This window comes from Oncorhynchus gorbuscha, linkage group LG02, assembly GCF_021184085.1.
Source record: "Oncorhynchus gorbuscha isolate QuinsamMale2020 ecotype Even-year linkage group LG02, OgorEven_v1.0, whole genome shotgun sequence".
In the NCBI taxonomy this organism is placed as follows: domain Eukaryota; kingdom Metazoa; phylum Chordata; class Actinopteri; order Salmoniformes; family Salmonidae; genus Oncorhynchus; species Oncorhynchus gorbuscha.
The window spans coordinates 66955835-66980768 of NC_060174.1; the positions used below are offsets into that span (position 1 = coordinate 66955835).

The window sequence follows — 24934 nt, forward strand, 5'->3', positions numbered from 1 at the left end:
AACATGCAACAATATAAACCATTTTACTGAGTTACAGTTCATATGAGGAAATCAGTCAATTGAAATAAACTCATTGGGCCCTAATCTATGGATTTCACATGGCTGGGAATACAGATATGCATCTGTCGGTCACAGATACCTTTAAAGAAAAGGTAGGGGCATGGATCAGACAACCAGTCAGTATCTGGTGTGTCCCACTCCTCTTCAATGGCTGTGCAAAGTTGCTGGATATTGGAACTGGAACACGCTGTCGTACATGTCAATCCAGAGCATCCCAAACATGCTCAATGGGTAACATTTCTGGCGTGTAAGCAGGCCATGGAAGAACTGGGCCATTTTCAGCTCCCAGGAATTGTGTACCGATACTTGCGACATGGGGCCGTGCATTATCATTCGTAAACATGAGGTGATGGCGGCGGATGAATGGCACGTCAGTGGACTTCAGGATCTCATCACGTTATCTGTGTTTGTTGTCCATAGCGTATGTCTGCCCATACCCCCACCGCCACCATGGGGCACTGTTCACAACATTGACATCGGAAAAAACGCTTGATGGTCTGCGGTTGTGAGGCCTGTTGGACGTACTGCCAAATTCTCTAAAATGACATTGGAGGTATCTTAAGGTAGAGAAAGGAACATTAAATTCTAGCAACAGCTCTGGTGGACGATCCTGCAGTCAGCATGCCAATTGCACGCTCCCTCAAAACTTGTTGCGTAACAAAACTGAACATTTTAGAGTGGCCTTTTGTTGTCCCCAGCACAAGGTGCACCTGTGTAATTGTCATGCTGATTAATCAGCTTCTTGATATGCAACACCTATCAGGTGGATATATTATCTTGTCAAAGGAGAAATGCTCGCTAACAGGGATGTTAACAAATTTGGACACACAATGTGAGAGAAATTCTGGAATAATTCTGGAATCTTTTATTTCAGCTCATGAAACATGGGACCAACACTTTACATGTTGCATTTATATTTTTGTTCAGTATAGTATTGACTCAGGGGTGTGACACTTAAAAAATATATATATATATTTCTGTACTTCATCTTCAATAAATGTGCAAAACAAATTTAAATGTTCACTTCTTGTGTGTAGATGAGTGACATTTTTTTACATAAATGTTTAATTCAGGCTGTAACACAACAGATGAAAAATGATAGTATTCACAGGGTGGTGAAAGTGCAAGGTGAGGAGCATGATGCTCTTTTCCAATAAATATTGAGGGTCTTATTCTGGTGACATGATCAACGATGCATGGCTGCCGTTTGACAAATATAAAAAAATCTTGCTCTTTTGTTCATAATAATCTCATAATGTAGGCTATACCCGCATTGTATCTGCAAACTGTTGGTTAGAGCTCACGTTCCAAGACCAGAGTGGGCACACTCGCTATTTAACGCAACACTTTGTGAGAAAACCATCAGTAGAGTTGCAAATCTGCAACAAGTCAATTTGACGCAAACACATCTCTGGTGGGAAAATGCACATATTTTTTAAATGCCGATTTTTAAATATTCGCATGAATATATGTCTCAAATTGAATGGAAACCAAGCTAGTCATATCGTTTTGTGTCTGTCTTTGTTCACAGCAACCTTTTCAGCCCTGCACCTAATGCTACCTACTCAAATGTCCAGGGAAACTAAAATAACATCAAACATAAGATAAAACTTGCTGTCTTCAAAAACACCGGAGTAGAAAATAAATCTCAGAAATAAAAAATGAATATATCAAAGCGCCTCATGTGCTCTTAAAAATAAAGAAAACAGCTTTGTACTGAAATGGTATTATTGCATTGCAAATACACCGAACAAAAATACAACACCTGAGGTCATACAGTGCCTTGAGAAAGTATTCATACCCCTTATTCCTCTATGAATACTTTCTCAAGGCACTGTATGACCTCAGGTGTTGTATTTTTGTTCGGTGTATTTGCAATGCAATAATACCATTTCAGTCAATCATATTTGGCCTGGCAAACATTGGATAACCATAGACATGTTGTGCATCTGATTTACTTGATTATATTACGTATTTAACTTCTGTTTATTAGAGCGCGGTGAGAAATCAGGCTGTCTTTAAAGAAGACAACATGGCTGGTGTCTCTGCAATGACAACATTCTGTCTCTCTGCTCGCCGTTGTATTTTCTTTTCTTTAATGTGGCACAGACACACTCAAGAGTTCACTCCCCCCACAAGCCAGAGGAGCTTTGTTTTTTATTCTGGATTTGTTCTCCCTGTAATGTTTCCATTTCGAATCACGAGAGGATTTTCATCCAGTTTCAAGCAATAGCACATTTTATTTTTAATTTGTTAGAGGTAGTCAATCATGTACAAAGCTGTTTTCTTTATTTTTAAGAGCACATGAGGCGCTTTGATATATTCATTTTTTATTTCTGAGATTTATTTTCTACTCCGGTGTTTTTGAAGACAGCAAGTTTTATCTTATGTTTGATGTTATTTTAGTTTCCCTGGACATTTGAGTAGGTAGCATTAGGTGCAGGGCTGAAAAGGTTGCTGTGAACAAAGACAGACACAAAACGATATGACTAGCTTGGTTTCCATTCAATTTGAGACATATATTCATGCGAATATTTAAAAATCGGCATTTAAAAAATATGTGCATTTTCCCACCAGAGATGTGTTTGCGTCAAATTGACTTGTTGCAGATTTGCAACTCTACTGATGGTTTTCTCACAAAGTGTTGCGTTAAATAGCGAGTGTGCCCACTCTGGTCTTGGAACGTGAGCTCTAACCAACAGTTTGCAGATACAATGCGGCTATAGCCTACATTATGAGATTATTATGAACAAAAGAGCAAGATTTTTTTATATTTGTCAAACGGCAGCCATGCATCGTTGATCATGTCACCAGAATAAGACCCTCAATATTTATTGGAAAAGAGCATCATGCTCCTCACCTTGCACTTTCACCACCCTGTGAATATTATCATTTTTCATCTGTAGCCTAATAAACGGCATGCTTTCCCGGCGAGTCGTAGTGGGAGGACCACACAATGTCATTATTATATCAATATTTGTGCATTAAAAGCATTTCCACCGATATGTCTCGCATAATTAATTTTACCGACACAAAAAAGATTCTACCTTAGCTGGCGTATTTTGTTTTGGAAAGTTTACCGATAAAAGGCCTGTCATGACATTTTTTTATCCGACATTTCCTTTACTCGCATAAAAAGGTTGGATGGAAACCTGGTTATTGTCAATTTGGAAACCATTGGATAATCTCAACAAGCATGTTATGTCTAACGCCATAACTCGTCTATTTTAGCTGTTCATTTTTGCTTTATTACATTTACATTTACATTTAAGTCATTTAGCAGACGCTCTTATCCAGAGCGACTTACAAATTGGTGCATTCACCTTATGACATCCAGTGGAACAGCCACTTTACAATAGTGCATCTACATATTTTAAGGGGGGGAGGGGGGGGTGAGAAGGATTACTTTATCCTATCCTAGGTATTCCTTAAAGAGGTGGGGTTTCAGGTGTCTCCGGAAGGTGGTGATTGACTCCGCTGTCCTGGCGTCGTGAGGGAGTTTGTTCCACCATTGGGGAGCCAGAGCAGCGAACAGTTTTGACTGGGCTGAGCGGGAACTGTACTTCCTCAGTGGTAGGGAGGCGAGCAGGCCAGAGGTGGATGAACGCAGTGCCCTTATTTGGGTGTAGGGCCTGATCAGAGCCTGGAGGTACTTTATGTCAGCCAGCCAACATAGTCATAGCTAAAGAAAACCACAGCGTTTCACTTTTTTTGTTGTTGCAATCAGACGAAAGCCATGAAAAACAAAATTACCTTGTTAGTATTTCATTTCATTTTTTTTCACGATGCAGCAAGTGTATTTTTTTCTGGAAAATATGGAATATTCTTCAGATAGGGTAAACCCTGTGAGAATATAGGTCATTTTATGTCCAGCTGAATAACCACTAAGATTAGCTCTCAGTCCGCTTATAAAATGTGATGTATATTATGGTTTTAAGACAATTATATTGAGATTTCGGGACACTGAGGTTCTCAGAATAAATTGGCAGCATTTATCATGCGAAACTCAGAAATACTGAGAAATACTCAGAAATACTGTACTGTCATTGGAGGTGTTCAACTTAACTTAGCCTTTAAATCACTTCCCTGTAAGTCTCCCATTTTCATTACGTTTCCATTGTGTTTCCATTGTATCCTTGAAAAACACTGTTAATGCTTTTTGATGTACTCTGCACATAATGACTATGATGATACATTTAGATGTGCATACATTTATGCACATTGGGTAGTAAGTGTATGGTGTAGGATAGGGCAATTACAGTAAGGGTAACTTATCCTTCCCATAGTTGAAGCTTTTGTCAATGCATACACTCTTAGAAAAAAAGGTTCCAAAAGGGTTATTCGGCTGTCCCCATACCTTTTGGAGAACCTACAAGGGTTCTACCTGGAAAGGTTCTTCAAAGGGTTCTCCCATGAGGACAGCCAAATAACCCTTTTAGGTTCTAGATAGCACATTCTTTTCTAAGAGTGTAGCAACTATTTATTTTCAATCTCACAGTGCTGTTTCCCCTTTTTTCACAGGATTACACCATCACAATGTATTTCCAGCAAAGTTGGCGAGACAAGCGGTTGGCATACGCTGAGCTGCCCCTCAACCTGACTCTGGATAACCGCGTAGCAGACCAGCTGTGGCTCCCAGACACCTATTTCCTCAATGACAAGAAGTCCTTCCTGCATGGCGTGACAGTGAAGAACCGTATGATTCGACTGCATCCTGATGGCACCGTGTTATATGGGCTCAGGTACAGCTAACTTTCATTGGAATTCTACTGTAACTAAACTGGTTAAAGCCTGGCCTGTCAGGCAGGACTGGAAGAGACCTTGGGCAGGCACATGAGAAACTAGGTCTGTGTCTAAATAGTATCACGGCCCTCCTGCCTTTTCACTTTCCTTACTTCCATTAAAAAACCATGAGTCCAGAGAATCACTGATAAAAGCACGACTAACTTAAATTATTTAGCTGAATTTCTGATGACAGGATTCAATTGTAAGTAGTTATAGCCTACCTTGACAATTACATGACATGCTAATACCTGACATATACACTGAGTATACCTCCTCCCCCTACACACACTTTTTACCCTCAGAACAGCCTCAATTCGGCTGGGCATGGACTCTACAATTTGTCGAAAGCGTTCCACAGGGATGCTGGCCCATGTTGAATCCAATGTTTCCCACAGTTGTGTCAAGTTGTCTGGATATCCTTAAGGTGGAGGACCAATCTTGATACACATAGGAAAGTGTTGAGCGTGAAAAACCCAGCAGCTTTGCAGTTATTGATGCAAACCGGTGTGCCTGGCACCTAATACCATACATACCCTTTTGAAAGGCACTTAAATCTTTTGTCTTGCTCATTCACCCTCTGAATGACACATATACACAATCCATGTTTCAATTGTCTCAAGGCTTAAAATCCTTATTTAACCTGTCTCCACCCCTTCATCAACACTGATTGAAGTTGATTTAACAAGTCACATCAATAAGGGAACATAGCTTTCACCTAACACTGATTGAAGTTGATTTAACAAGTCACATCAATAAGGGATCATAGCTTTCACCTGGATTCACCTGGTCAGTCTGTCATGGAAGGAACTGTATACTCAGTCAGGTACAAAAGTATTGGCACCCTTGATAAAGATTAGTAAAAAAGTGTCACGCCCTGACCTTAGAGATCCTTTTTATTTCTCTATTTTGTTTGGTCAGGGTGTGATTTGGGGTGGGTATTCTATGTTCTATTATTTGTATTCTATTCTATTATTTGTATATGTTTTGGCCGGATAGGGCTCTCAACCAGGGACAGCTGTCTATCGTTGTCTCTGATTGAGAACCATACTTAGGTAGCCCTTTTTCCCACCTGTCTTTGTGGGAAGTTGACTTTGTTTATGGCACAAAGCCTTTAGCTTCACCTTTAGCTTTGTAGTGTGTATTGTTTTGTTCGGCGTCTTTTCTAATAAAAAACAAAATGTACGCTGACCACGCTGCACCTTGGTCCTCTTCATTCAACGGCCGTGACAAAAATACTGTAAATTATACAAATACTGAGCTATATTGTATACAAAAAAATAGATTATATTATTTGATACTAATACAATTGCTCAGAGAAAGATTTTTGTTTAACAAGTAATCGTTTTGTTTCTCAAAAAAATACAGTATGGGGGAAAATGATTGGCACCCCTGTTTAACATGCCTTTCAGTACCCCACCTTAACGGCACTGAGCCTTTTTCTTGTGTTTTATGAGATTGGAAGACACATTAGGAGGGATCTTAGATCATTCCTCCATCCATAATCTTTACGGATCCTTAATATCCTTTGTCCTTTGCTTATGGACTGTCCTCTTCAATTCAAAACACAGGTTTTCAATGGGGATCAAGTTCAGAGCCTGATATTGCAAAATATTGATTTTGTTGTCAATTAACCATTTCTTTATGGATTTTGATGTGTGCTTGGGGTCAATGTCTTGCTGGAAGATCCACTTGCAGCCAAGTTTGTCTGCATAAGCTTCTTTCTTTCGACGCCAAACCCACCACTGTTGTTCGTGGCCAAAGAGCTCTATTTTCATGTCATCCAACAAATGTAAACGCCTGGAGTTTTCTAAACGGCACTGGCACATGGATTGGAACTGGTGCTTTGATCAGATGACATGAAAATAGAGCTGTTTGGCCAGGTACACCAGCAGTGGAGTTGGTGTTGAAAAACAGAAGCATATGCAGAAAAGTACCTCATAACTACGGTCAAATATGATGGTGGCTCTTTAATGTTATGGGGCTATTTTTATTCCACTGGTCTTGGGGCCCTTGTTAAGGTCAACTGAATCATGAACTTTACCCAGTACCATGATCTTTTAGCCAAAAAACTGGTTGCCTCTACCAGCAGGCTGAAACTTCCAATAAGACAATGACCGCAAGCACACATCAAATTCCAAAAAGGAGGTTAAATGACCATAAAATGGCCATGTCAGTCTCCGGACTTGAACCCCATTGTGTGTGTTTGAATTGAAGAAGGCAGTCCATAAGTACTGCCAAAGCATATTAAGGATCTGGGCAGATTGTGTATGTAGGAATGGTCTAAGATCCCTCCCAATGTGTTCTCTAATCTCATAAAACATTTTTGAAAAAGGCTCAGTGCCATTATCCTCGCAAGGTGAGGTATTGAAAGGTACTGAAAACAGTCGTTTTGACTCCTATCTTTTTGGGGGAAATTTAAAAAACAACTTTCGATTGTCCATCTGTTGATTCTCTATAGATGGTCATACTATCAACAAACTATCTGTTGATAAGCAACTGTCTGCTAAGTTTGCGGTTAGGGTAGTTGAAATTTGGTCAGTACACTCTGGCCTTGATGTTAACGTCCACAGGTGGACCAGAGTGGACCAAATCTGAACCCATCATAGACGTATGTTTCCCAAGTTTGGATAGCACAGTACTGGATCAGGTTTCCCACGTTTGGATAGCACAGTACTGGACCAGGTTTCCCACGTTTGGATAGCACAGTACTGGATCAGGTTTCCCAAGTTTGGATAGCACAGTACTGGACCAGGTTTCCCACGTTTGGATAGCACAGTACTGGATCAGGTTTCCCACGTTTGGATAGCACAGTACTGGACCAGGTTTCCCACGTTTGGATAGCACAGTACTGGATCAGGTTTCCCACGTTTGGATAGCACAGTACTGGATCAGGTTTCCCACGTTTGGATAGCACAGTACTGGATCAGGTTTCCCACGTTTGGATAGCACAGTACTGGATCAGATTTCCCAAGTTTGGATAGCACAGTACTGGACCAGGTTTCCCACGTTTGGATAGCACAGTACTGGATCAGGTTTCCCAAGTTTGGATAGCACAGTACTGGACCAGGTTTCCCACGTTTGGATAGCACAGTACTGGATCAGGTTTCCCAAGTTTGGATAGCACAGTACTGGACCAGGTTTCCCACGTTTGGATAGCACAGTACTGGATCAGGTTTCCCACGTTTGGATAGCACAGTACTGGATCAGGTTTCCCACGTTTGGATAGCACAGTACTGGATCAGGTTTCCCACGTTTGGATAGCACAGTACTGGATCAGGTTTCCCACGTTTGGATAGCACAGTACTGGACCAGGTTTCCCACGTTTGGATAGCACAGTACTGGACCAGGTTTCCCAAGTTTGGATAGCACAGTACTGGACCAGGTTTCCCAAGTTTGGATAGCACAGTACTGGACCAGGTTTCCCAAGTTTGGATAGCACAGTACTGGACCAGGTTTCCCAAGTTTGGATAGCACAGTATTGGACCAGGTTTCCCAAGTTTGGATAGCACAGTACTGGACCAGGTTTCCCAAGTTTGGATAGCACAGTACTGGATCAGGTTTCCCACGTTTGGATAGCACAGTACTGGATCAGGTTTCCCACGTTTGGATAGCACAGTACTGGACCAGGTTTCCCAAGTTTGGATAGCACAGTACTGGACCAGGTTTCCCACGTTTGGATAGCACAGTACTGGACCAGGTTTCCCAAGTTTGGATAGCACAGTACTGGACCAGGTTTCCCACGTTTGGATAGCACAGTACTGGACCAGGTTTCCCAAGTTTGGATAGCACAGTACTGGACCAGGTTTCCCAAGTTTGGATAGCACAGTACTGGACCAGGTTTCCCAAGTTTGGATAGCACAGTACTGGACCAGGTTTCCCAAGTTTGGATAGCACAGTACTGGACCAGGTTTCCCAAGTTTGGATAGCACAGTACTGGACCAGGTTTCCCAAGTTTGGATAGCACAGTACTGGACCAGGTTTCCCAAGTTTGGATAGCACAGTACTGGACCAGGTTTCCCAAGTTTGGATAGCACAGTACTGGACCAGGTTTCCCAAGTTTGGATAGCACAGTACTGGATCAGGTTTCCCACGTTTGGATAGCACAGTACTGGATCAGGTTTCCCACGTTTGGATAGCACAGTACTGGATCAGGTTTCCCACGTTTGGATAGCACAGTACTGGACCAGGTTTCCCAAGTTTGGATAGCACAGTACTGGACCAGGTTTCCCACGTTTGGATAGCACAGTACTGGACCAGGTTTCCCAAGTTTGGATAGCACAGTACTGGACCAGGTTTCCCACGTTTGGATAGCACAGTACTGGACCAGGTTTCCCAAGTTTGGATAGCACAGTACTGGACCAGGTTTCCCACGTTTGGATAGCACAGTACTGGACCAGGTTTCCCAAGTTTGGATAGCACAGTACTGGACCAGGTTTCCCAAAAGCATATTAAGGCTAAGTTCATTGTTAGAACCGTCGTAGGAGCATTGTTAAAATCTTTGAACTGTTTCCCAAAACCGTCGTTATTAACGTTGCACTTGAAAACGCTCCTTACCCTAACGTCTGCCTCAGACTACTCATAGAATTGTGTTAGATGCTTTTTTTGCCCTCGCGCGTCACTTATACACAGAAGATCTTTGCTGAACATAGAATCACATGGTTTATCCCTCTGTACTGGACTCTACTTTACTGCACTGTACTGTAATCTGCTGTGATGTCCAAACTTGTGAAAAAATGAAGAGAATTACATTGATTTACATAATTACGCATTTCTGTGTAGTACATATCAGGGACCCATGGAGGTAAACCCATTCCCTTAATTCTGTTACCAGGTGTAAATCCACTTCACTTACTGTAGTTCAATAACTACAATTTTAAAAATATAACTCACGGTGTTATGTCATAGCTGACACACCCAGCTATGTGTTATGTCATAGCTGACACACCCAGCTATGTGTTATGTCATAGCTGACACACACATCTTTGGATCTTAGTTCGGAACAGATATTTAATAGAGTTTGTGGAAAACGTTGTCGCATGAAAACCTGACTGGAGATTTCTCCATAATTCCCTTAACAAACGTTGCATCTGCACAGTTCTTCCACTAAATTCATTTTTGTAAGATGTTCAGTGGAAATTGCTAAAAGTTGTCCTTGTACATAGAGCTAAACATTGAAATGAATGGTTTTTGTTTGGCATACATTTTAAGGGGAAAATACTGAGTCAAAACCTAAATTCCCTTACCATTGAATTGCCCAGATGGACTATCCAAATAATGTGTTACCCCCCAAAAATATGACTTGCTAAACAAAATATCTTTCTCTGAGCAATTGTACTAGTATAAAATGTAGCATACAAAATATCTCAGTATTTGCATTATTTATTTTATACAGTCTTTTTTTCTCATCTTTATCAAGGGTGCCAATGATTTTGGACCTGACTGTACACATGGTACACATGCACTTGTGCTTTTAAATAAATTCATTTGACTTAACTTTATTTGTTTAGCATTATGTGCCTCCAGTGAATGGAGGCCTTCTTTGGGTTAAAAATAATGCTGATGTGCATTGGCCAATGATGTTTGTTTCTTTTGTTACATGGGGCAGTCCCATTTCTTTTATGTTTCAAAGCAACAAAAGAAACAAATTCAGCTGCAAATGTTAATTATAGGAAGCTTACAGCTAAATGTACAGATGCTGATGTAATGGCTGTATTGCTATCTGATGCGTAGCTCTGTTATGAGGCTCTATTACCTCATTCCACTTCACAATCAGTGGAGATGGCATTTTGCTCTTGTCATGTCCCTATTGTCTGGAAGATGAAATATAGCTTAGGTAAGCCTAAGGAAAAGGATTGTGTTATTTTTCCAGAATGGGGGACTTAGCGCATGCCCTTGCTTATAGACATGAGATACATGATTGCATTATCAGTGTCTGCAAGAGAATGGCAGTCTTCTCCATTCTTTGGTGGTTTTTCAGCCAGTCAGCATACACTTTGTTAACACTGCCTCACTAAATGACTTTGAGATTGTTCATATCAACTAGGTCCTCATCCCCAGTCCACCCCGCCAAACACAGGGGCATCTTGGTGTCTGTCTCTGAGGGGTAGATGTTTTAGGATCTGTCAGACAGACTGGGGTATTAATGAGAATTTGATGATGTTTGGAAGTGAGACGGGAAACTAATGGTCTGGTAAATGCTTATTTAATATGTCTCTTGGTGGAATCAGCTGTGGGTGCAGAGGAAGGAGCGAGGGAGGGGGGGAGGGGCGGAATTGGTCGCAGCATCTCTTGTTACCCAGAGGGAGTTGGTGAAAAGGTGGAAGGATGAAGTGAGGACAAAGTCATGCCTGTACAGATTGCCTGTAGGGTATATATTCATGATTGTAACAAATATGCCTCTATGACTTATCAAGAAGACCATGATCCCTTTACCATTCACAAGAGAAGACTTTCCTGTTAATTCGATTGGCATGTGAGCTTCTCTTACATGAGAAGGAACATACAGTATACGCCTAGAGTGTTTTCAGCAGGCATGCCACGGGGACACAACATTATTTTGACTGTGCAACAGAATGAATGTAGCACTATTGAATGCAGCAGTCACTATTGTATTTAGCAGTCATTATTGTATGTAGCAGTCATTATTGTATGTAGCAGTCACTATTGTATGTAGAAGTCATTATTATATGTAGCAGTCATTATTGTATGTAGCAGTCATTATTGTATGTAGCAGTCACCATTGTATTTAGCAGTCATTATTATATGTAGCAGTCAATATTGTATGTAGCAGTCACTATTGTATGTAGCAGTCATTATTGTATGTAGCAGTCATTATTGTATGTAGCAGTCATTATTGTATGTAGCAGTCATTATTGTATGTAGCAGTCATTATTGTATGTAGCAGTTATTATTGTATGTAGCAGTCATTATTGTATGTAGCAGTTATTATTGTATGTAGCAGTCATTATTGTATGTAGCAGTCATTATTGTATGTAGCAGTCATTATTGTATGTAGCAGTCATTATTGTATGTAGCAGTCACTATTGTATGTAGCAGTCACTATTGTATGTAGCACTCACTAATGCATGTAGCAGTCACTTGTATGTAGTGTCACTATTGCATGTAGCAGTCACCATTTTATGTAGAAGTCACTTGTATGTAGCAGTCACTATTGCATGGAGCACTCACTATTGCATGTAGCACTCACTATTGTATGTAGCAATCACTATTGTATGTAGCAGTCACTATTGTATGTAGCAGGCACTATTGTATGTAGCAGTCACTATTGTATGTAGCACTCACTAATGCATGTAGCAGTCACTTGTATGTAGTGTCACTATTGCATGTAGCAGTCACCATTTTATGTAGAAGTCACTTGTATGTAGCAGTCACTATTGCATGGAGCACTCACTATTGCATGTAGCACTCACTATTGTATGTAGCAATCACTATTGTATGTAGCAGTCAATATTGTATGTAGCAGTCATTATTGTATGTAGCAGTCATTATTGTATGTAGCAGTCATTATTGTATGTAGCAGTCATTATTGTATGTAGCAGTCACTATTGTATGTAGCACTCACTAATGCATGTAGCAGTCACTAATGCATGTAGTGTCACTATTGCATGTAGCAGTCACCATTTTATGTAGAAGTCACTTGTATGTAGCAGTCACTATTGCATGGAGCACTCACTATTGCATGGAGCACTCACTATTGTATGTAGCAATCACTATTGTATGTAGCAGTCACTATTGTATGTAGCAGGCACTATTGTATGTAGCAGTCACTATTGTATGGAGCAGTCAACATTGTATGGAGCAGTCATTATTGTGTGTAGCAGTCATTATTGTATGTAGCAGTCACTATTGTATGTAGCAGTCATTATTGTATGTAGCACTCACTAATGCATGTAGCAGTCACTAATGCATGTAGTGTCACTATTGCATGTAGCAGTCACCATTTTATGTAGAAGTCACTTGTATGTAGCAGTCACTATTGCATGTAGCAGTCACCATTTTATGTAGAAGTCACTTGTATGTAGCAGTCACTATTGCATGGAGCACTCACTATTGCATGGAGCACTCACTATTGTATGTAGCAATCACTATTGTATGTAGCAGTCACTATTGTATGTAGCAGGCACTATTGTATGTAGCAGTCACTATTGTATGGAGCAGTCAACATTGTATGGAGCAGTCATTATTGTGTGTAGCAGTCATTATTGTATGTAGCAGTCACTATTGTATGTAGCAGTCACTATTGTATGTAGCAGTCATTATTGTATGTAGCAGTAACTATTGTATGGAGCAGTCAACATTGTATGGAGCAGTCATTATTGTATGCAGCACTCACTATTGTATGTAGCAGTCACTTTGGATGAATAAGTCACCTTGATATGTAGCAGTTGATATTGTATGTAGCATTCACCAATGTATGTAGTACTCACTAATGTATGTAGCAGTCACTATTTTATGTAGCGGTCACTATTGTATGTCACAGTCATTATTTTATGGAGCAGTCACTAATGTATGTAGCAGTTCTATTGTATGTAGCAGTCACCATTATATGTAGCAGTCTATATGCTATGTGGCAGTCACTATTTTATGTAACAGTCACTAATGTATGTTGCAGTCACTATTGTATGTAGCATTCACCAGTGTATGTAGTACTCTAATGTATGTAGCAGTCACTCTTTTGTGTAGCGGTCACCATTGTATGTCACAGTCACTATTGTATGTAGAGGTCACTATTGTATGTAGAGGTCACTATTATATGTAGCAGTCAATATTGTATGTAGCATTCACCAGTGTATGTAGTACTCTAATGTATGTAGCAGTCATTATTGTATGTAGCTGTAATCATTTTATATAGCAGTCACTGTTGTATGTACAAGTCACTCTTATATTTAGCAGTCGTTATTGTATGTAGCAGTCATTATTGTAATTAGCAGTCACCATTGAATGTAGCTGACACTTCTATGTAGCAGTCGATATTGTATGTAGCAGTCAATATTGTACGGAGCAGTCACTGTTGTATGCAGCACTCACTGTTGCATGTAGTAGTCAATATTGTATGTAGTATTCACTAGTGTATGTAGCACTCACTAATGTAGGTAGCAGTCACATTTGTATTTACCTGTAACTATTGTGTGTGTCGGTCACCATTGTATATAGCAGTTGCTATTGTATGTAGCAGTCGGTTTTGTATGTGGCAGTCATTATTGTATGTAGTGGTTACCATTGTATATAGCAATCACTGTTGTGTGCAGCAGTCGTTATTGTATGTAGCGGTCATTGTTGTTTATAGCAGTCACCATTGTATGTAGCAGTCACCATTGTATGTAGCAGTCTATATTGTATGGCGCAGTCACCATTGTAAGTAGCAATCACTATTGTATGTAGCAGTCACCATTGTATGTAGCAGTCTATATTGTATGGAGCAGTCATTATTGTATGGAGCAGTCACTATTGCAACTATCAGTTCCTGTTGTATGTAGCAGTTACTGCTGTATGTAGCAGTCACTGTTGTATGTAGCAGTTACTGCTGTATGTAGCAGTTACTGCTGTATGTAGCAGTCACTGTTGTATGTAGCAGTTACTGCTGTATGTAGCAGTCACTGTTGTATGTAGCAGTTACTGCTGTATGTAGCAGTCACTGTTGTATGTAGCAGTTGTTGTTTTATGTAGCAGTCACCATTGTTTGTAGCAGTTACTGTTGTATGTAGCAGTCACTGTTGTATGTAGCAGTTGTTGTTTTATGTAGCAGTCACCATTGTTTGTAGCAGTTGTTGTTTTATGTAGCAGTCACCATTGTTTGTAGCAGTTGTTGTTTTATGTAGCAGTCACCATTGTTTGTAGCAGTTACTGTTGTATGTAGCAGTTGTTGTTTTATGTAGCAGTCACCATTGTTTGTAGCAGTCACCATTGTTTGTAGCAGTCACCGTTGTATGTAGCAGTTACTGTTGTATGTAGCAGTTGTTGTTTTATGTAGCAGTCACCATTGTTTGTAGCAGTTACTGTTGTATGTAGCAGTTGATGTTTTATGTAGCAGTCACCATTGTTTGTAGCAGTCACCATTGTTTGTAGCAGTTACTGTTGTATGTAGCAGTTGTTGTTTTATGTAGCAGTCACCATTGTTTGTAGCAGTCACCATTGTTTGTAGCAGGTACTGTTGTATGTAGCAGTTGTTGTTTTATGTAGCAGTCACCATTGTTTGTAGCAGTCACCATTGTTTGTAGCAGTTACTGTTGTATGTAGCAGTTGTTGTTTTATGTAGCAGTCAGCATTGTTTGTAGCAGTCACATTTGTATGTTGCAGTCACTGTTGTATGCATCTGTCGTTATTGTTTGTAGCATTCACTATTGTATGAAGAAGTCACTATTGTATGAAGAAGTCACTATTGTATTTATCAGTCGTTACTGTGTGTAGCAGTCACTATTGTATGTCCTTGTCACAATTGTATGTTGCAGTCACTATTGTATGTAGCGGTCACCATTGTATATAGCAGTCACTATTGTATGTAGCAGTCATTATTGTTTGTAGCGGTCACCATTGTATATAGCAGTCACTATTGTATGTAGCAGTCGTTATTGTTTGTAGCAGTCATTATTGTATATAGCAGTCACTATTGTATGTAGCAGTCGTTATTGTTTGTAGCGGTCACCATTGTATATAGCAGTCACTATTGTATGTAGCAGTCGTTATTGTTTGTAGCGGTCACCATTGTATTTTGCAGTCACCATTGTATGTAGCAGTCACTATTGTATGTAGCAGTCACTATTGTATGGAGCAGTCACTATTGTATGGAGCAGTCACTATTGTATGTAGCTGTCACTATTGTATGTAGCAGTCACTATTGTATTAAGCTGTCACTATTGTATTAAGCTGTCACTCTTATGATGCAGTCACTATTGTATGTTGCAGTCACTATTGTACTGCACAAGACAAACAAATATAGTGCACCACTTATTTCTGCTTATTTGTTTGACTGGAAAGGAGGCTCAATTCCCATCCAGAATTCTGTGCCCCAGAAAAAAGCCACAAACCACCCTCCTAATCCCTCATCACCACAATGTCCCAGTTTCATCAATGAAACATCCCAGACAGTGAGTCTGCAGTGAGGTGCCCACAGGGACCCACCCAGAGGACTGGGGGGCTGCTGGGGGGAGAGGAGCATCCTGGGGCCCTTTCAAAGTAGCACAGCAGCCAGAGCCCAAAGGGACACAGGCTTTGTTTCTTTCCCCAACATTTTTCAGCTTTGCTTTACATTAGTCATTTACAGTAAAGTTGTGAGATAGAAAACAATGTACAATGCGAAGTTAAATGTACTTGGTCTATGATAAAGCCGGAGGGGAGTGATAATGAGGTTGTGTTGTGCCATGGGGAGAGTCAGAATAATTTTGCTACGGCATTATGTCCTAACGCACCAAAGTAGAGGGAGTCAAAAAGTATATCGTCCCAAACAGTGACTCACTGTATTGAAATGATTTCTGTTTTCATCATGGTTGTATATGCCCTGCTAACACTCCACATTGTTTTCCTATTGCTCTCTATACACTTCACCAGTACCTGTGCATGTGTGTGACAGTAGTTGGGTTGGCTTGTATTAGCCTGCATACTGGGAATCCTTTGCAATGTGATGAATTTTCCAGCAGTCTGGAAGACAGCATGGACTCAGGTATCCTACATTGGGCATCCCAAATGTAAAATAGGCTGCTGTAAAGGGTAAACTCCCCACCACTCTCTCCCGCCCCCTAACACACACAAATGGTTTACCTTTCAAATTCTCCCCATGAATGTGACGGTGCATCTGACACACTGGGGTGATGAGTTGAAACTCAATTAGTTTTCCCATTCAGGCAAACCAGTGAGCTCCCTAGTTCATTTACACCCACAAACCTGAAAGCAGGCACAAGCTGGCATGACTTAACAGCACAAATGTAATTACTCAAATGTGCTGCACTAGTTAATATCTCAGTTCAATGCCATAGACTCCCACACTAATCATCTGTAAGCAGTGCACTTTTCCTACTTTTCTGCATTTATTGAAATGGAATATAATGAATGTACACCCTCATAAACACACCTGGCGGAAACATATACGTATAGCAGTCGATCGCAATTTAGTGTGAGATTTAAAGCATATACATTTAGTTTCATTTTTCAACTGATTCAATGTATCCCAAGGGAATTTACACAAGCTTGGTAAATTGACTTTCTGCGTTTTGATTGTTGGCTTTTGGGTTTGAATGAAATATATGTTTACATTAAGCATTAAAGACGTACAGTTGATGTCGCCATGTTTTAGGTCAGTTAGGATCACCACCTTATTTTAAGAATGTGAAATGTCAGAATAATAGTGGAGAGAATTATTTTATTTCAGCTTTTATTTCTTTCATCACATTCCCAATGGGTCAGAAGTTTACATACACTCAATTAGTATTTGGTAGCATTGCCTTTAAATGCTTTAACTTGGGTCAAACATTTTGGGTAGCCTTCCACAAGCTTCCCACAATAAGTTGGGTGAATTATGGCCCATTCCTCCTAACAGAGCTGGTGTAACTGAGTCAGGTTGGTAGGCCTCCTTGCTCGCACACGCTTTTTCAGTTCTGCCCACAAATGTTCTATAGAATTGAGGTCAGGGCTTTCTGATGGCCACTCCAATACCTTGACTTTGTTGTCCTTAAGCCATTTTGCCACAACTTTGGAAGTATGCTTGGGGTTATTGTCCATTTGGAAGACCCATTTGCGACCAAGCTTTAACTTCCTGACTGATGTCCTGACATGTTGCTTCAATATACCCACATCAAAAAAATACAAAAAAAAATATATATATACACTCACATAATTTCCCCTCCTCATGATGCCATCTATTTTGTGAAGTGCACCAGTCCCTCCTGCAGCAAAGTACCCCCACAACATGATGCTGCCACCCCCGTGCTTCACGGTTGGGATGGTGTTCTTCGGCTTGCAAACCTCCCCCTTTTTCCTCCAAACATAATGATGGTCATTATGGCCAAACAGTTCTATTTTTGTTTAATCAGACCAGAGGACATTTCTCAAATGTACGATCTTTGTCCTCATGTGCAGCTACAAACCGTAGTCTGGCTTTTTTATGGCGGTTTTGGAGCAGTGGCTTCTTCCTTGCTGAGTGGCCATTCAGGCTATGTCGATATATGACTTGTTTTACTGTGGATATAGATATTTTTGTACCTGTTTCCTCCAGCATCTTCACAAGGTCCTTTGCTGTTGTTCTGGGATTGATTTGCACTTTTCACACCAAAGTCCCTTCATCTAGGAGACAGAACGCATCTACTTCCTGAGTGGTATGACAGCTATGTGGTCCCATGGTGTTTATACTTGCGTACTATTATTTGTACAGATGAACGTGGTACCTTCAGGCATTTAGAAATTGTTCCCAATGATGAACCAGACTTGTGGAGGTCTACAATTGTTCTTCTGAGGTCTTGGCTGATTTCTTTTGATTTTCCCATGATGTCAAGCAACGAGGTACTGATTTTGAAGTTAGGCCTTGAAATACATCCACAGCTACACCTCCAATTGACTCAAATGATGTCAATTAGCCTATCAGAAGCTTCTAAAACCATGACATAATTTTCTGGAATTTTCCAAGCTGTTTAAAGGCACAGTCAACTCAGTGTATGTAAACTTCTGACCCACTGGAATTGTGATACAGTGAATTATAAGTGAAATAATCTGTCTGTAAACAATTGTTGTAAAAATGACTTGTGTCATGCACAAAGTAGATGTCCTAACCGACTGGACAAAACTATAGTTTGTTAACAAGAAATTTGTGGAGTGGTTGAAATAATATAATAACTCCAACCAAAGTGTATGTAAACTTCTGACTTCAACTGTACCTATGGTTTTGTTTGACGTTTTAACAGTTTTAATTCATTCATAATGTTTCTATAGGTAGAACTGTAAATAAGAAGCAAACAGCTCCAGTTGTGTGCGAGGTTGCAGTCACAACATAGATCAGGGCTGTCATTAAGCCTATATATGAGCACTAAAATGCTGCTCACTGAGACACATATAATTTCTTATTCCAACCTCTCTCTGTTTGGAATCAACTTGCCTCAGTCAGAATACATTCCTAACAACCTCACTTTCTGCAATTTCATTCATTCAAAATTCATAAAGAACTGACCACGACTATTATGGAAGATCTCAAACAGTGGGCCAGATGATTAGAAACGGACCTAAATGTATCTTCCTCGTCTTCCCCCATCCCTTCTCATCCCTCGCTCCTACAACTCAGACCTCAGAGGTTGTATCCAACACCAGCTTGCCTTTTTCTTTTTTAACACAAGACAACTGCCTAACATTGCTCAATTAAAGATCCACATCGTGCAGTGAAGGCTAAGCTACGATTTCTTAAAGGTTACCAAGGTAACAGCGGTTCTCTCTGCTCTCCCTTTTCTCTCACCCTCTGTCTCTGCTCTCTATCTTTTCCAGAATAACCACCACAGCAGCTTGCATGATGGATTTGAGGAGGTACCCCCTCGACGAACAGAACTGCACCTTGGAAATCGAAAGCTGTAGGTGGACTTAATACAAACGTCTTCTCCCCCATTCCTCTGCACTCTAGCTAAGTCACCTCCCATCCCTCCCCCAACTACCTGCCTTGGCTTCTCCAAGCATCTCAGCAGGAATGTCTTCCTGCCATTTTCACTGGGTATCACAGCGTTTTAAAAACACAGCAAGGGACTGCCCATGATTGCAGGCAATCATCAACTTTTAGACCTGTCATACTGTATGTCTCTAGATGAAAAATACAAAAGGAGCCTTTTACATTTCAAGTTGTTTCTGTCAATATTCACAAAACGTATTTGGAATTGAACCATTTGTATTATCCTTACTGAAAGATGAAGCCCAAGTCCTTAGGCCAAAATTCTCCATACAGTCTTACTTCACCCTCTAGCTTTGACTCCCGGGTGGATCTGATGTATCTTTGGGTGGTTCCAATGTATCTTTGACTCCCGGGTGGTTCTGATATGTCTTTTACTCCTGGGTGGTTCTGATGTGTCTTTGGGTGGTTCTGATGTGTCTTTTACTCCTGGGTGGTTCTGATGTGTCTTTGGGTGGTTCTGATGTGTCTTTTACTCCTGGGTGGTTCTGATGTATATTTGGGTGGTTCTGATGTGTCTTTGGGTGGTTCTGATGTGTCTTTTACTCCCGGGTGGTTCTGATGTGTCTTTTACTCCCGGGTGGTTCTGATATGTCTTTTACTCCCGGGTGGTTCTGATGTGTCTTTTACTCCCGGGTGGTTCTGATATGTCTTTTACTCCCGGGTGGTTCTGATGTGTCTTTTACTCCCGGGTGGTTCTGATATGTCTTTTACTCCCGGGTGGTTCTGATATGTCTTTTACTCCCGGGTGGTTCTGATGTGTCTTTTACTCCCGGGTGGTTCTGATATGTCTTTTACTCCCGGGTGGTTCTGATGTGTCTTTTACTCCCGGGTGGTTCTGATGTGTCTTTTACTCCTGGGTGGTTCTGATGTGTCTTTTACTCCCGGGTGGTTCTGATATGTCTTTTACTCCCGGGTGGTTCTGATGTGTCTTTTACTCCCGGGTGGTTCTGATGTGTCTTTTACTCCCGGGTGGTTCTGATGTATCTTTGACTCTGGGGTGGTTCTGATGTGTCTTTGACTCTGGGGTGGTTCTGATGTATTTTTGACTCTGGGGTGGTTCTGATGTATATTTGGGTGGTTCTGATGTATCTTTGGGTGGTTCTGATGTATCTTTGACTCTGGCGTGGTTCTGATGTATCTTTGGGTGGTTCTGATGTATCTTTGACTGGAGTGGTTCTGGGTGCAGTCTGCAGAGGCTTGATGTCAGCATAGGTGGTTCTGATGTATCTTTGACTCTGGGGTGGTTCTGATGTATCCTTGGGTGGTTCTGATGTATCTTTGACTCTGGGGTGGTTCTGATGTATCTTTGACTTCGGGGTGGTTTAGGTCTAAGCTGTACTGATAAGAGCGTCTGCTAAATGACTTAAATGTAAATGTAAATGTATCTTTGGGTGGTTCTGATGTATCTTTGACTCTGGGGTGGTTCTGATGTATATTTGACTCTGGGGTGGTTCTGATGTATCTTTGGGTGGTTCTGATGTATCTTTGACTGGAGTGGTTCTGGGTGCAGTCTGCAGAGGCTTGATGTCAGCATGGGTGGTTCTGATGTATCTTTGACTCTGGGGTGGTTCTGATGTATCCTTGACTCTGGGGTGGTTCTGATGTATCTTTGACTCTGGGGTGGTTCTGATGTATCTTTGACTCTGGGGTGGTTCTGATGTATCTTTGACTCTGGGGTGGTTCTGATGTATCTTTGACTCTGGGGTGGTTCTGATGTATCTTTGACTCTGGGGTGGTTCTGATGTATCTTTGGGTGGTTCTGATGTATCTTTGACTGGAGTGGGTCTGGGTGCAGTCTGCAGAGGCTTGATGTCAGCATGGGTGGTTCTGATGTATCTTTGACTCTGGGGTGGTTCTGATGTATCCTTGGGTGGTTCTGATGTATCTTTGACTCTGGGGTGGTTCTGATGTATCTTTGACTTCGGGGTGGTTTAGGTCTAAGCTGTACTGATAAGAGCGTCTGCTAAATGACTTAAATGTAAATGTAAATGTATCTTTGGGTGGTTCTGATGTATCTTTGACTCTGGGGTGGTTCTGATGTATATTTGACTCTGGGGTGGTTCTGATGTATCTTTGGGTGGTTCTGATGTATCTTTGACTGGAGTGGTTCTGGGTGCAGTCTGCAGAGGCTTGATGTCAGCATGGGTGGTTCTGATGTATCTTTGACTCTGGGGTGGTTCTGATGTATCCTTGACTCTGGGGTGGTTCTGATGTATCTTTGACTCTGGGGTGGTTCTGATGTATCTTTGACTCTGGGGTGGTTCTGATGTATCTTTGACTCTGGGGTGGTTCTGATGTATCTTTGACTCTGGGGTGGTTCTGATGTATCTTTGACTCTGGGGTGGTTCTGATGTATCTTTGACTCTGGGGTGGTTCTGATGTATCTTTGAATCTGGGGTGGTTCTGATGTATCTTTGACATCTGGGTGGTTTAGGTCTAAGCTGTACTGATGTTTCTTTGACTGGGGTGGTTCCGGGTTCAGTCTGCAGAGGCCTGCTGTCAGCAGGTGTGATCATTATGGATCATTTAAAGCAGCTATCCTGGCCAACATTATTGGCATCTCTGACTCTGAGTACCATTTCTTATAGATGCGTTAACTCAGAGGGCAATGACTGCATTGACAGAAGCAGGTGAAATGTTTAATGCTTGCTTGTAATTTCAATTAGAAGCCGTTACATATTGACCATTGAAGGCAACTTGAGCAGGCAGATGGACCCCGTCTGTCATAACAGCATCGATGCTCCTTTCATGGCAAAGCAGCACAGAGGCATGGCATTGGATGGATATCTTTTATCAACCCAAATTCCCTTAATTTTACAGCCAGAGTGAAAAACTGTTTTTGTCACATCCTAACATATGCAAATGTGAAACATGCAATGTGTACAGAGAAGTTACAGCTACAGTATTCCTCTCCAAACCAACGATGTCATGCCGTTGATTTCCCCATTAGTGACAGCCAAGCAACATAACATGTCCATGGCTTGGCCCTACCTCAGTCCCCATAGATATAAAGTGTAATTATGAATAGACCTACCACATCCATCACCCCACACCCTCAATAACATGTGGATAAGGGAGGACATCTGGACATGCTGTGAAATGAAACTCTTCTATATCCTGCTACATGTTGGGAGAGGCAGAATGCCATGGGGGATAAAATTCATTAACAACCGTTCAATATCATAGATTAACAAGGAGCATCCACTTATGAAAACATGTCAAATTCAGTTCCTGGACCTCTAACTTTAGAAAAAGATTAAAAGTGGATGAATGGTGCTCCGGTGCTGGCTGGTATATAACCATGGACAGAGAGCTGGCACAGCCAGGGGGCAGAAGAGTGGTCATTAAATGTAAATACAGTAAAGGCACCTATATCCAGGAAATGTAATTGCCATGAGGTTTAACAGTGAATGTAAGGCATTATATCGCCTGAACCGCACTACATAAATCTACCTTACACTTCTCACTTTGATTCCACTGGCATTTTGATGGAGCCCCGTGGAGTCAACATGAATCATAAACAGAAGCATGACTTGACACGTGATAAATATTCATGTTTTGTCTGACGTAACTTAGCCGTGTCATTATGCAGGCTCTTATATAGTTCAGTTTTGCTGAAGTGGGAGACATACATAAGCGTGGACCATATTCTATACAGTACCAATGGAAGGAAGGCCTATTTTCCTCTGCTTTGGCCCATTCGGCTTTCCCTAATGTCTAAGGTGAGAGGTTGTACCGGTACTGAACCTGTTCATTCTCCTCTCATCCCCTCCACCCATTCTCTGTAACCTGGGACAGATGGGTACACCACAGACGATATTGTGTTCTACTGGCACGGAGGGGACAATGCGGTGACAGGGGTGGACAAACTGGAGCTTCCCCAGTTCTCCATCGTGGCGCTTCGGCTGGTGTCCAGGGAGGTCAGGTTTACCACAGGTAAGGCCTCCACTTCCACACCTCATATCTGTGCTGAAAGGGTATAGTATGGTATAAGAATACATTCTCAGGAATATATTTGAATGTGGACTTGATTGTAGGATGAGTTACACTGTCAGTCCAGTTCAACACACTGTTTTGTGTTGTTGATGTTATTCCAATGGGGAACACTTGTCACTTGCTGCTTCACAATTCATCTCTGTGTGACAGTTAACTTGAGTTCATTTGGAAAAGGTTGCCATGATTGAAGTTGTCTTGCCCTTGTGTGTGCACTTGTTTATTTAGATTCACGAGGTATGGCAGGAAGGACCTGCTGGGATAAAATATGTATGCCTGAATATTGATTCATTAAAAGATTTACCAGACCAGCGAGATGATGGGGTCATTTCTCACTCTGTGCATCTCACAGTCGATTGCCATTTAAATTAAAACCATCATAGCTCTCTTATTCCCTTTCTCTCATTTTGATAAAGTGGCCATACAAATTCCCTTGATGGAATTAGCTATGCATCCATAGCGGTAAACATTTCTCTCTAGCTGAAGTATGGGAAAGTCAAAGCCACAGGGGAATATCCTGAGATGTATTTCTCTTTAACAACTTGTTGTTGAGCTTGTTTGAATAATCAATACATTCAATGCAACAAATTAATGTCTCATCACAACGAGCTGGCATTTTTCTCTGCAACATGCATAAATGTTAAGCGCCATAGGTTCACCCCACCAGCTACAGCACGGTCTCATGTGGGTTCCTCCTCCTCACTTAAGTAGTGAGAAGATGTGCTCTCCAATTACGGACCTTTTTAAATCCCCTTTTGGTGCTATTTAGAGGACAGAGAAAGTGCTAAACAGAGAAAAGCACAGCAGCTTTCCGTGACAATTCTCACAGGGACGCTGGAGCTGCCTGCTGAGATGGGGGGGTTGAGGAAAAATCTGCCTTGTTTGCGACTTTCTGCCATGTTTAATTGGAATCGAACTTGTCCCTGGAAAGGAATCCATTGCTTTGGGGAAATGAAGTGCTCCGTCTGAACAAATGGAGAAATGACTACCCCGCGCATTGTCAAAGTGCAGACTTTGGAACTCATAAGTTGTGCCAGCGTTTCTTTTCTTCACTGATGTGTTTCCGCTGCCCCGCTCCATCGCTCCATCGCTCCATCGCTCCAACCTCTCCTTCTCTCTTGTTCTCTGTGAAAGGTTCCTATCCCAGGCTATCACTGAGTTTCAGGATTAAGAGGAACATTGGCTACTTCATCCTGCAGACATACATGCCCTCCATCCTGATCACCATCCTATCCTGGGTCTCCTTCTGGATCAATTACGATGCCTCTGCAGCTCGGGTGGCCCTTGGTAAGACTCCGCTTCCACTGCAGTGTTACAACACAGAGTATTCCCAGTGAACAGAGTGGGTAAGGTTGCCCTAACATTGAGGTGACTTATGTTGCTGTTGCAGTACGAAATGCTACACACAGCACAATTGGGAATTGTCATAAACAGATTAGTGGC

The 24934-nt window shown here is 41.3% G+C and overlaps 1 protein-coding gene across 3 annotated transcripts in view; it reads left to right on the forward strand.

Annotated features, from left to right (window-relative positions):
- LOC124007883 (gamma-aminobutyric acid receptor subunit beta-4-like) overlaps positions 1-24934 on the forward strand; it is a 67762-nt gene that overhangs the window by 36459 nt on the left and 6369 nt on the right. For all 3 annotated transcript variants that reach the window (XM_046318716.1, XM_046318726.1, XM_046318736.1), the window contains exons 4-7: positions 4582-4802; positions 19324-19406; positions 23297-23434; positions 24626-24778. In XM_046318716.1, the coding sequence (XP_046174672.1) occupies positions 4582-4802; positions 19324-19406; positions 23297-23434; positions 24626-24778 (595 nt within the window). The remainder of the gene's footprint in view (positions 1-4581; positions 4803-19323; positions 19407-23296; positions 23435-24625; positions 24779-24934) is intronic.